Source organism: Vulpes lagopus, chromosome 16, assembly GCF_018345385.1.
Source record: "Vulpes lagopus strain Blue_001 chromosome 16, ASM1834538v1, whole genome shotgun sequence".
Classification (NCBI taxonomy): Eukaryota; Metazoa; Chordata; class Mammalia; order Carnivora; family Canidae; genus Vulpes; species Vulpes lagopus.
In genome coordinates this window covers 31,017,594-31,031,610 of record NC_054839.1, presented here as the reverse complement: position 1 = coordinate 31,031,610, position 14,017 = coordinate 31,017,594, and the positions used below count along the sequence as shown (strand labels likewise).

The 14,017-nt window shown below is 35.1% G+C and overlaps 1 protein-coding gene across 1 annotated transcript in view; it reads right to left on the bottom strand.

Annotated features, from left to right (window-relative positions):
* Positions 1 to 14,017, bottom strand: part of MYCBP2 (MYC binding protein 2) — a 262,243-nt gene that overhangs the window by 80,445 nt on the left and 167,781 nt on the right. Inside the window, exons 47-51 of the mRNA XM_041731051.1 lie at positions 13,479 to 13,534; positions 10,114 to 10,229; positions 6,575 to 6,672; positions 5,751 to 5,867; positions 4,652 to 4,792 (exon numbers count right to left, since the gene is read on the bottom strand). Of these exons, the coding sequence (XP_041586985.1) occupies positions 4,652 to 4,792; positions 5,751 to 5,867; positions 6,575 to 6,672; positions 10,114 to 10,229; positions 13,479 to 13,534 (528 nt within the window). The remainder of the gene's footprint in view (positions 1 to 4,651; positions 4,793 to 5,750; positions 5,868 to 6,574; positions 6,673 to 10,113; positions 10,230 to 13,478; positions 13,535 to 14,017) is intronic.

Sequence of the window (14,017 nt, the reverse complement as noted above, 5' to 3'; positions counted from 1 at the left end):
GCCTACTTCCTATCTTAGTTATTTGGTACAGTAAATAAGGACTCAATAGCCCTTGAATGAACAACTAATAAATTAATACCCATAGCATTACTGGGAAGTAGAGAGAAGAAAAGAAATCAACAGAAATTTTTGAGCCTGATCAACTAGGAAAGCAGTAAAAAAAGCTAGAAAAAAAAAAGGAAGCGAAAGCATTCTAGACAAATGAATAAACATAAACAAAGACTCTAAGATGCAAAATTGAACAGTGTGTTCTTAAAAGAGCACAAAGTTCTAACAGCACACAAGCACCTCACAAAAAAGGGTCTGCATTCATTATATTTATCCCTGTTCTTACTAATTAAGATGTATTTTTAAAAATAGTTATATATAATAGGAAAGTCTATTGCTGTTTACTCTCTGAATTAGAGCAATACTAAAGTGCTAAAATAGAGGAAAGTCACATTTCCCTAAGTGAGGATGCATCAATTCTTACTAATGAAATATTGTTAGGCAGGCCAGCAGTTAGCTACAGTACCTATTTGCAATGATAACAAGAGTTCTACAACATGGCTAAATACACAAGATGGTGTAAAAAGCTTTAAAGCTTTTTTTTTTCTTAAAGATTTTGTTTATTCATGAGAGACACAGAGAGGGAGAGACATAGGCAGAGGGAGAAGCAGGTTCTCTACAGGGAACCTGATGTGGGACTCAATCACAGGACCCCAGGATCACGACCTGAGGGAAAGGCAGATGCTCAACCACTAAGCCACCCAGGAGTCCCTAAAACTTATTCTAAATAGGATTACTTACAGTGATTTTTAAAAAATAGTTCATGAAATATTTAATCAGTGTTCAAATTTCTAATACCCACTCCCATTCTCCCCAACAGTTTGTCTGAGTCAGGATCCAGATAAAGTACATAACATTGATGTGAATGCGAAATTGTTTTAACTAGAAAAGGTTGAAGAGGTAGATGTAAAGATTGCTAAAGGCAACTTTTTGATATTTTGAATCTTTTTAAGTTAGTGGCATCTGTCCTTGGTTATTTCTATATTATTTTTAAATCTCCTGGCTCTCTCCCACTTTTTAAAAAATTAAGTAGTGTTTTACAATTTTATTAGCTATAGTTATACTTAATTTATTCATAAATGGACTAAAGTAGAAAGAGTAGTAGGTGGAAAGTGAATATATTTTTCTAGAAATAAACATAGTAAGAGATGCAAATGAAGAAGTAGAAAGATGTATTTATTTAGACATATTAGTTCCCTGAGAGGATGAGATGGAATCATTAGTCCCTCTATCTCCTAAACATGTTTAGCTCTATGGAGTAACATACTCATTAAATTACTGACTGTGTAAGGGGCTCTATAGACAAAACCTTGGGAAATCAGCCTTCCTTGCCTATAGCAGGTTGACTATGTGAGTCCTGTACTGAACACCTGTACTGAACACCTGTACTGAAACAACTGTACACTAGGTCTGTTTGGAGCTGTAGGCCGTTATTTCTATCCCCTCTGTCATCTTTGGTCCCCACATAAAATATAAACCCTTCTGTTATCTGCCTGTTATCATATTTTTATACTAAACCTCTGTGCTTCTCCCTGATACAGAATCAAACTACTGCCACTTGTCCCATGATTTTATATTGTATCGAAGGGGACCCCTCCCTCCATGGTAAACAAACTCATTTCATCTTTAGTCTGTGGGTCACAGTGCTGCCATCATCTGTGTGCCTTTGTGCTGATGTAGATGATCACCCAACTGCCGAGTGAGCCTTTTAGTTCTTAGACTGAGGCAGCTAAAATGACCTTCACATCTACTATACCTCAGCTACCTGCTCATGGCCCATTACCAGGCCATATCATTCAGTAAAATCCTCTAACTATGAAATCAAATGTAAATATCTACTTTATCACACAAACCACCTATCCTTCTATCTCTTTAACTATAGTGTACTTATATATATATCATTCTAGGATTTAATTAGGCCTCCAGTCCCTTGGATCCTCCACTTGTCCTTTCACATTTCTAACTCAGGCAGGCTGAATTCCACAGTTGGTGATCTCAAGTCCTCTTTCATTGGCATCTGAAATTTTGTCCCTATTTTTCTGTCATAGCAGCACCAAATTCCAGGCAGCTATAATCTACTCCCTTGGCATATTTGATTCTAGACACTTAGAACTATGGATGAGGAAGGGCATCCACAATGGATCCATCCATTGGTCTCACTGGGTCCTTAGTGGCCCACTAATCCAAAAACAAGTAGTTTTTCTTCAGATCCCTCTCCTGTTTCTCTCAAACATTATTCCAAATCTTTACTGCATTTCTAAGTCCTCTAACTTAAGTCATTTGTTTCAATCTTAACTGATGTCTTTCCTCTCTCCTATTTTAAAAAATCATGGTCTCCTTCAACCTCTTCCCTTTCTCCCTCCATCCCTAAAAACTTACCTACTGCCACACATATCCCCTTCCCTCCCTCACAAAACAATTCTCCAAATGTGCCTCTAATGCCATTTTCTTCTCCTTTTTCAGTCTTTAGATTTAAAAAAAATATTTTTAAAGATTTTATTTATTTATTCATGAGAGACATACAGAGAGAGAGAGAGAGAGAGAGAGAGAGACAGAGGCAGTGGGAGAAGCAGGCTCTATGCAGGGAGCCTGATGTGGGACTTGATCCTGGATCTCCAGGATCACGCCCTGGGCCGAAGGCAGGCACTAAACCACTGAGCCACCCAGGGAATTCCAGTCTTCAAATTTCTTATTTACATCATTTCTTACTTACATAGCAAAGAGGTATTTCTCTCTTTTTACTGCATTTTTTAATTTATAAGGATCTCAAGTCACTATCATTCGCAAAAGAAAGGGAAAACCTCAGGCTTATCAATAATACCAGCCATTCTGAGTTATCTACATTAAAGTAGAACTCATGACATTCTTCAACATAAAGGCTAGAAAATATCACAAGTCACTTCATATCTTCAATATTCTGCCTCCAGATTTTTTCAAATAAGTCAGTGACAACTCTTTCACATTCCAGTGAAAACCCATCAAGAAGTATTTGTATGGCTTACCCGTTTAGCTTTCTTTCTTCTACTTGTTACTGCTCTTCTCTCTCTGACCTCAGGAAGATTGTCTATTACAAACTGTCTCTTGAATGGGGTTTAAGACCATCAAATAATGGAACGCCGCTGTTCCAAAATGAAACCACGGGATTTAAAACTTCAACACACAGCATCTCGTGCACCTCCTTTCTACCTTTGCTTATTCTTGTTTTATCTGTGTGAATATCTGCCTCTTACCAAAAGCATCTCCTCAAATGAGCAAACAAAGCAATAAGAAGAAAATTTTGGAGTGGGAGAGATGGTAAAGATAATGTAATTTAATACAATGCCTTATCAGGGATAGTGGAAAACAGTTTCAAACCATTTAAGGCTAACTTCTTAGCCACAGACAATAAAGAATTATTATTTATCTTCCAGACTAATCTCTCCTTCCAGGGGGTCAAAATATTTTTCATTTTTAAATGCAGATTACAGATCTGAGGAAAGTTAAAGAAGATCTGGTTTATTTATTCAAAACTTGGTATTTTAATTATACATTTATCATTTTAGCTTAACCTCAGTAAAATAGTATGCTAACACTCTCCAAACCTTAACACATACCAATAAGTAAAAAATACAGAGATATATCTCTCCCTACTGTAGTATTACAAAACATTTATAGAAGAATATAAAGAAGAACGAGATCAATAAATATAAAAGGAAGTTTGATTATTTCTTTTCCCAAAGAATCATTTATAACTGTCCATTTGGAGCACATACTCTGGACTATCAAAGAAAACAAATAATACACTGAATGGCTTGATATAATAAGCTAACTTTATATACTGATTTTTAAGAAATTCAACTGTTTAAAATACTAAGGTTTTTTTAAAATAAAGTTTTACCAGTGCTATTTATGAACAGTCTCATAAAGAGTATGTATATTTGATGGTGATGAAAAGGAAGAAATATCCTATGTTTCTGTTTAAATTATAAATAAGGCTATAGATTACTATTACATTTACAGTAATAAGTACTCTAAGTACTCTACTGCATTTGTCAAAGAGGTTCAATGAGTTCTCTGACACTAGGATTTAGCTTCAACTCACTATAATACCACTAAAAAAGACTAAAAATCCTTCTTATTTTTACATAATAGTAATATAACACAATAGGATTAATAAGCCAAGAAAGAAAAGATTCAAACTTAGACAAAACACAGAGAACTAATTACAAAATGGTAACATACAAGGAATATGTTTATACAGGTTTTTGAGTGTATAATTAACACTGAATTCACAATCTGTAGTTTGGAATTCATTCCAAACATTAGTGTGAATAAGAAAGGAAAAAAAATAAAAACTATACTCTCAATCCCTACCTCATTGAAAGGAATTCTATAGGCCTCATTTTATTTTATTTCCTCCTGCCTGTGTGGATCATAGTAATACTAAGGTCCTTAGTCATGCCAAACTCCACCTTTGTTACACAGCTCTTAAGAATCAAGCACTTATGAAGTAAAAGTTATTTAGTTGTGGTTTACCTCAGAACTGAAAAGCCTTAATTAAAGAAAGCCCTGTAATGAGGATACAGTGTACCTATTATGCGTTTTAAAACCACCTTTTACTTACGTCAACAGGGACCAGAAGACTCTTGCCAAGATGCTGATTGAAGGACAGGCACCAGGCTTCAGTGTAACCATTCATGTTGGGAACATACTTCTTTATTGTCTCATCATTCAGTCTCAGCCATACGCCATCATCATTGTGGATCTATGGAAATAAGCAACAAGAACAAGCCATATCCACCTGTAAGTCCTATGAAGCTAGCAACACCAGAAAGGCTACAAAACAGGCAAACAATGGTGGACATGAAGATTAAGAATCTAGTTTCTGTAGGAGGTAAGTAAAAGAGAAACTTTAAAGAAAAAGCAGCAAAGAATGATGAGCAATGTGGTAATTCACATGGTAAGATATAAAAACAACATCATTTAGGAATAAAAGCACAAAGAAATCACACATTAAGAGACTTTAAACATAAAATGTTTGTCTCTCAAAAGTTTGTCTCTCAAAAGAATGTAAGTTCTTCCTTCCCCTCAATTTAGACTTTAATAATCAGAAGTTACTTGGTCGTATTACTATAAAAATATGTTGTCAGAAATTAAAGCAATATGTGTGTGTTTTGAACACATTTTAAAAGCAAACAGCACTTAAAATATTTGACAACTGTACCCATTTTCAATGTGTACTTGTAGAGGTTCAAATTCTTTTTTTTTTTTTATGGTTTTATTCATCCATTTGAGAGAGAGAGAGAGAGAGAGAGAGAATGAACGGTGGAGAGATGCAGAAGGAGAAGGAGAAGCAGGCTCCCCGCTGAGCAGGGAGCCCAAAATGGAGCTCGATCCCAGGACCCTGAGATCCTGACCTGAGCCAAAGGCAGACCCTCAACTAAGTGAACCACTGGGGTGCCCCAGGTTCTACTTGTTAATTAACTTTCTTTCAGATTAAAAATATAATTTTATTTATTTTAAGATATAATTTTAGTTACTTTTTTGCTATAAAGAAAAAAAATGTATGAAACTCAATGAACACATCTCACAAAATAATTTTCCAAATACTATCCAAACCAATTAAAACATACTAGCAGAAAATTTAGTAACCTGATTATCATGCAAACAATGCAAAAACTTTCTGTCCAAAATTTATTACCACGTGTTTCTTTATAAATTACCTCATCAATGAAAGTGATAGTTCCATTGACTTTTACTATGCCTATCTGCTCACTTTGGAGGGAAGGGTGGCTACGGATACGGAGTCCTGCACTGTCCTTGGCCACAAATTTTCGAACCTGGGAAAGGCAAAGACAGACAGTTGAGATGGAAAATTACAGAATAGAGAACTTATAAGTAGTAAGAAAATTAAACAGATTTGGAAGTTTTATAATTCTGAGAAAGTTTTCAAAATTATTTGTAATTGTTTTCCCTGTGTAAGGAACAGTGGTTTATTTATAACAGAATTTTACAAATATTAAAATGTACATATTTATAATATCCTTTCTAAACTCTGAAGACATAAAAAGGAGAAAAGATTCATTTTTTTAATCTTTTGTATGATACAAATTCTATTACCAATATTTCCTTTTTAATAAGTAGTTTACCAAAATTCCTATACTTAATTTTTAGATGTCAGGAATTTTTTTTTTTTTTTTAGATGTCAGGAAATTATTTATTCTTTTAACAGCATAAGATACCTTCCTTGCAAACTTTATGCACTTACTTTCAGTAAAAATGTTAACTGTAAATTTTCAATAACTGAAGTATACAAGGCCTACAAATTACTAGAGCATTATTCAAAGAAGCCTCAAAGTATAGGTCCTACAATTTAGAAATGATTAGAATTACGACAAAATACTCTTCAAACTTATTTATGGATATTTAGAATTCAAATACTGAAATCAACTAAAATATGGGATGTTTGATGACCACCTTGAAGCATCAATAAAGAAAATAAATAAATGTCTGTCAAATTCTGATTCTGCTTTCATTCTATCCTAACCTTATTTGGTTGAGGTTCTGTCTTCGGTTTGACCAGCTGAGTTCCTGGTGGTATCATCCCTTTTGGTGGGTCTTTTACTTTAACTTCAAGGCCAGCATCTGTAAGAAAAGGAAGACAACTGTAACGTTTGAGAATACAAGGGAGGAAGGATCCTTAACCTAACCTTATGTACATTCACAGACTCTTTTAAACAAATATCTAAATTCTTTTTTAAGATTTTATTTATTCATTCATGAATGGCGGGGGCAGAGACAAGGGCAGAGGGAAAAGCAGGCTCCACACAGGAGCCCCACACAGGACTCGATCCAGGGTCTCCAGGATCAGGCCCTGGGCTGAAGGTGGCACTAAACCACTGAGCCACCAGGGCTGCCCTCTAAATTCTGTCTTTTTAAGGTGATTGATATTTAGAAGCTAAAAAACAGACCTTTTTAAAAAACAAAACAAAACAAAACAAAATAACAAAAAAAACAGACTCTTTAACTATGGAGAACACACTACAGTTACCAAGGGGAGGTAGGTTGCAGGGATGGGTTAAATAGGTGATGGGGATTCAGAGTACATTTGCTGTCATGAGCAATGAGTGTTGTATGGAAGTGCTGAATATTGTATACCTGAAACTAATATTACACTGTATGTTAACTAACTGGAATTTATCTAACTTTTTAAAAAGATTTTATTCATTTATTCATGAAAGACACATAGAGAGAGTAGAGACATAGCCAGAGGGAGAAGCAGACTCCTTGTAGGAAGCCTGATGTGGAACTCAATCCCAGGACCCCAGGATCACAACCTGATCCAAAGGTAGGTGCTCAACCACTAATTCACCCTGGTGCCCCAACTAACTGGAATTTAAATAAAAACTTAAAACAACAACAACAACAAAAATCAAAGCTACAATAAGATATGACATTATGCCTATCAGAAATGGCTAAAATCAACAACACAAGAAACAACAGATATTGGCGAGGATGCGGACAAAGGGGAACCCTGTTGTACTGCTGGTAGGAATATAAACTGGTGCAGCCACTCTGGAGAACAATATGGAGCTTCCTCAAAAAGTTAAACATAAAACTACTTTATGATCTAGCAATTGTACTACTAGGTATTTACCAAAAGAATACCAAAATTCTAATTCAAAGCGATATATGCACCCCAATGTTTATGGCAGCATTATTTGCAACAGTTAAATTATGGAAACAGCACTAGTGTCCACTGACAGAAGAATGGAAAAAGAAGATGTGGTGTATATAAACAAAGGAATATTAGTCATAAAAAAGAATGAAATCCTGCCATTTGCAATGATGGAACTACAGTGTATAATGCTAAGTGAAATAAGTCAGAGAAAGAAAAATACCATATGATTTCACTCATATGTGGAATTTAAGAAACAAATGAAGAGAAGCTAAAAAAGAGAGGCAAACCAAGAAATAGACTTCCTAACCATAGAGAACAAACTGATGGTTACCAGAGGGGAGTGGGTAGGGGATGGGTGAAACAGGTGATGGGGATTAAGGAGTACACTTGTGATGAGCACTGGGTAATGTATGGAAGTGCTGAATCACTATACTGTACACCTAAAACTAGTATCACACTATGTTAACTAAATGGAATTTAAGTGAAAATTTTTTAAAAAAGAGAAATATTTGAAAAATGGCCTTCGTATTCCAAATGAGTGTCTCAGAGGTTCAAGAAAAGAGAAGGGGCTCCTATTCTTTATGTGGAACAAAGAAATGATATTAAAAAAGCGTAAAAAGGAAATCAAGAAATCTTTATGAGGGTAAATGTAAGCTCACAACATCAGATTGTTGCTGCACCTTATCATCCTATCAGATTACATCAGCTACACCAATTACCATTCTGACCAGCAGGCAATGCAACATGGTGGTTAAACCCTGGGGTCTCATGTTAAGACTGTCTTGGTTTTTCCCACATCTGTCACTAATTGTCTGACTCTCTGTGCCTAAATGTTTTCATCTGTAAAATGAAAATGAAAATAGCACCTACCTCACTGAACTATTGTGAGAGTGAGACAATATATAAGGTGTGCATAAAACAATGTAGGCATATAGTAAGTGCTCAATAAACATTAGCTTTTAATATCATCATTCTTCTAATGAGTTATTATATATCCTTGCCTAGTCAAGCAAGGTCTCAGCCTACTGACAGTTTGGTCACCTTGGGAAAAAGTTGAATTCGAAATGTAGGAAAGAAAACGGGTGATGTTAAGTAAACATGAATGATTTTCTTCAGTTTCATTTCAAACAACAAATATAAATGGATTTTTCTTATCTACCTTGTATCAATTTTCTTCAGCCCACTATTAGCATAGATTAAGCCATTCTTGACTACCTCCACTTTTGAATTCTATAATTTGTACCTCTTGTGTGTCACTATTATATTCTACTTCAGGTGATTTTGTTTGCCCATTTTAGCTTGCAATCATCAGTAATTGTTAGCATTTAACAGGAACTGTCTTCTCTAAAACGTTTTGCTCAAAACCAACTAAAGTTTGTTGAACTAAAGGCTTTATGGACATGTTGAAATAAAGGAGAGTGCAACAAAGACTGAGGATAAAGGTCTCTGGAACAGTATAGGGGAATCTGACAGATCTGATTCTATACAGTTACATCAATGCATTTTCTATACAGTTACATCAATGTAAAGTGTCTCTTTACCTTCACTGTAAAAACAAACTACTTAAACCAGAATTCCCCAAGGGTATTTTGGTGGAATGGTAATCAGTGTTGCTTTTATCTCTACCTTGACTCCCTCTTCCCTATAGGCTAAGGATCTCCGGATAAGGGTTAAACAAAGTTAGACAAGATTCTTAATTTCAGAGCATTCAGAATCCCTTCTATGTTAGTGTGAACCGTATGAATGTCTAAGATGAGAGTTTTAGGTTTTCCCAATCTATCTCATCATAGAAGCCCTTTCTCTTGAAAAGCATCAGGAATTATTGTTATAAGAATTCATACTGAGAAACACTTATTAGAGTTTCTTGTTCTACTGTTGTCCTACTTTATGAATAGTTTAATAACAAAGAAAAGTAAAAGATTAATGCCCAAAGGAGAAGCAATATACTTTTCAAAGTTAGTGGTGGATAAAAGAAATTCATTCATTCATTAAGTATTTATTGAGTGGCCATTATGTGCCAGGCACTGAGCTAGACTGGGAGATACAAGGAGGAATGAGATGGTCTCTGCTCTATGCCAGGAAAACATACAAACCATCATGGGGAGATAAGGTATGCACATGGTTATAAATTTAGCAACAGAGAGGAGATCATACCTAAATAGTCACATTAGAGAATAGAAAAGGAGTCATGAGTGCTATAATGATATCAGAAATTATTACAAAATTTTGAGATGTTATGAATGCACTAATTAAGTACTCATTGTAAAGGAGGAAATGAAGCTCCAAATAAGTAATGAAACTTGTCCATGTGTCTACAATATAAGTTAAGGAGAAAATTAGAACAGAAAGACAATTTTGATTCTGGCTGTTTGCACTAAGTAACTCATAACTTAAAAAAAGAATACCTATTTCAATGCCATCAATGGTCACATGAATAGTATAGAGTCCAATAGCCCCTGGAGTCCAATTTGCACAATAAGTACCATCGTTATTGACACGGATCAGCATATTCTCACTGGGTCTGAAAAGAAATAAGATGGATACTGGAAAACTTGCTTTTGGTTAAATAGCTGAAAACATCATTGAGATAATTTCTAACTGTATTATTACAATAAACGGTAGTCCTATTGTCCTGCCATAGTATGTGTTCCTATCCTCCAAAATGACTGAGTTTCATTTTTTTCTTCCTTTCCTCATTCTCAGAGGATCATAACCTCACCATTTTTTTCAGTGTGAAACTGAAGCAATTAGATACAACCCAAAAGTTGTAATCAGATTAATAAATCTAAAATTTAAAAAAAATTTTTTTTTTTTTTAATTTATGATAGTCAGAGAGAGAGAGAGAGAGAGAGAGAGAGAGAGAGAGGCAGAGGGAGAAGCAGGCTCCATGCACCGGGAGCCCGATGTGGGATTCGATCCTGGGTCTCCAGGATCGCGCCCTGGGCCAAAGGCAGGCGCCAAACCGCTGCGCCACCCAGGGATCCCCAGATTAATAAATCTACTTTCCATTTTTCTACCTTCTGTCCTGTTGTAATGCAAGGAGTGCCCCGGGTCTTATTTAAAGCCAGCCCCCTCATTTGTGCTGTGAATCTCATTCCTTAACACTTCCATGCTATAATTACCTTGCTCGTTCTCTTTCATTATCAATTTCTCCCACTTTATTAAACCATTCTATTTCCATCTCATTTCTATACAAACTTCAGAATCTCCCTTCTTAAACACCCTTTGGTACTAGAATAATCTCTAATAAAGTCTCATGTCCTTTTTCCCATTTATGTCAAAACTCATCTAAAGAATTGTCTAAATCCCTCTCCATTTCTTCATTCCCAGTTCTCTTCCACAACTTATTCTAATTAGGCTTTTGTTCCCAGCACCACTCACTGCAATCATTTCTGTTGGTCACCAATGACCCCAAATTCAATGGTCATTTCTTTATCCTTAGCAATCTCTCAGTAGCATTTGATAGTTGACAACTCCTACTTTCTTGAAATATTTTCTTTTTGCTTCTGCAACATTCTCCTAGGTTTTCTTCTAGTTTCTTAGGATTTTGTTGGCTTTCCTCTTACCGCCTTTTAGCTTATGGAATGTCCTAGAGTTTGGGTCTAGCTCTTCTTTCTTTCAATAGCATCTCCCTAGTTGATTATTCATCCACTCCTCAGTTTTAAATAGCATCTTTATATAGATGACTCCAAATTTTGTTTCTCCCCTAAATTTCAAACTGAAATATCCCCACTTAGATAACCAGGAGGCATCTTAGCATCTCAATTTTAACATATCCAAAGAAGAACTCTATTTCTCACTCATCCCAGCACCCAACAAAACAGAACAAAAAAAATGCCCACTCATTTCTCAGACTTTTTGACCCTCATAAAAATCATGATACTCTACATCAGAAGTCAGTAACATTTTCAGTGATGATATTTTAGTCTACTATGCCAGTCTGCCATACTAGTTAACTCTACAAAAAGTAGCCATAGACAATACATTGTTAATGAGTAAGACTATGCTCTAAAATAACTTTCTTTACAAACAGGCCTGATATGGTTTGCAGGCCAAAACTGGCCGACCCCCATACTGCTATACTGCTACATACTATATATCATTGCTGAAGCTGAAAAAAATCTACAATCCTTCTTTAATCTTCTCTTTCTTTCACTTCCTATTTCTATTCTGGCAGCAGGTTATCAGCTTCACCTTCTGAGTACCCCAAATCTATCCAATCTCTTCATTCCCACTTCTAACTCCCTCCTACACCTCCTCCAAAACACCTAACAGTCTCTAACTCATCTCTCTGTTCCCACTCCTGCTCTGCTCCTCTGTAATTCATTCTCCAGAGAGTAGCCAGAATGATCTTTTTAAAACTGTAAGTCAGATTATATCACTCCTTCACTTAAAACCTACTAAATTAATTTGCATAGAAGAAAATTCAAACTCTTTGACTTAGCTTACTTAGTCCTTATATAATAAGGCCATCACCTACCTCTCTGATCTCATCCTCAACCATTTTCCTTTTTGCTTACTACTCTCCTGCACCACTCTCTTCCAGTTTCTCAAAGACAACAAGGTCTCTCCACTCTAGATTTTCACTGCCTAGAATGAACTTCCTCTAAATCTTAACATTGCCAACTACCATCCAGCTCTCCAATCAAAAAAGACCACCTCACACAGGCCTCTCCTATCACCCAATACTTTGGTGGCCTATCCTATCCCCATCTCTCTCTATCAAAAAACCTTACTTATTAATCCTGTTTTGTTTACTTATAGTTTGTTTCTCCACAGGAATGTGAATGTCCTAACAACTAGTACCTTGTCTATTTTGTTCATACAAGTATCCCAGAGCCTGTATCAGTTCTTCACACAGCAGATGCTTAATAGTATTGCTAAATAAATAATGCATTTACTTGAGACTATTTTAATTAGGTTTAAAATGCCTAACGTACATGAAAAACTATTTACTGGCAAATGACCATTTTCTCTTATTTAACATGTTATAAATCTATACAGTTCATATTTATTTTATAAAAATCATATGTTTCCATTGTATGGGTGTTTTGTAACTAAAATTAAGCTTGAGACAGAATGTTAATTCCCTATTTCTAGACAAAGATACATTCTTAAAATTTGGCTATTTTTACAGGAAATCCTGGTTTGAATCCACGTTAGAAGAAAGTCACAACAACCTGTTAATTTTTAATAAGTCATGTGATATTATGAAATGTGTAAGAATTTTTTCAGGTTCACTTTGGAGCTTCTTCTAAATTTTATGGAGGTAGTAGTCTCTTCATCTAATAATTTTTTCAAGTCTTCCATTTTAAAAAGCACTTCTCCTAACAAGCAAATAAAGTAATAAGTCAAAAAAACTGCTCAAATCTGGAGTTAAAACTACTCAGGGGCTGAAAAAGTAAGACCTCAGAATTAAAATACAAGCACAACACACACTGAAATCATTTTGTAACTCATTAGATGAAGGAGAGAAGAAAACCCTGAAAAAACAAACTAAACAATCCTAAACAAGCCAATATATATCTTTTTAGATACTACTTAGTCTTTCTCTAGTATCTTAGTATTATGTAACATACTGGCAGTATTGCAATATAAATATATTCTATCTACAAAACTACACAATATAAAATCTATAGTAAATCTCTACTGGAAATTAAAAAATGCTATAAAATATCTACTTAAGGAAAATGAAGTTGGAATGCAGTGATTTCAGTTGCAGCAGGTGACAATACATGTCTTGGCTATGTGTTGCAAAAATAATCCTTACCTTTTAGGAGTTGGTGATGCAAAACGCAGTTCTTCAAATGAGTAATTTTCATAAACCTTTAAAAGAAAGAGACGAGAAAGAATCCAGTAAAGTAAGAAATTCCATCAAGACCAGTAACTCATTAGAAATATTCTTAAGGCAGTGATAAACAATAAATGGTGCTGAGACAACTGGTTCTCCACATAGAAAAGAAAAACTCAATTACCTGCCTCAGACCCTTTACAAAAATAAATTCTAGGTATGTTAAAGACTCCAATGTAACAAACAAACAAATTTAGAGAAAAAAAGCATCTTTTAAGTACATTAAAATTTTAGATTTCTCCCCAAAGATACTATAAATAAAGGGAAAGGATAAGCCTTCACCTGGGAGAAAGGGATTTGCAATCCACGTAACCAAAACAGGGTATGTATCCATAATATAAAGATTGCTGCAACTGGACCTGCAGAACAATCTGTTTCTAAATAAAAATAACAAAAAAGTCCATAAAAAATTAGGGTGAAATGTAAAGACAAAAATGGACTGTAGGTACCTGAAACTA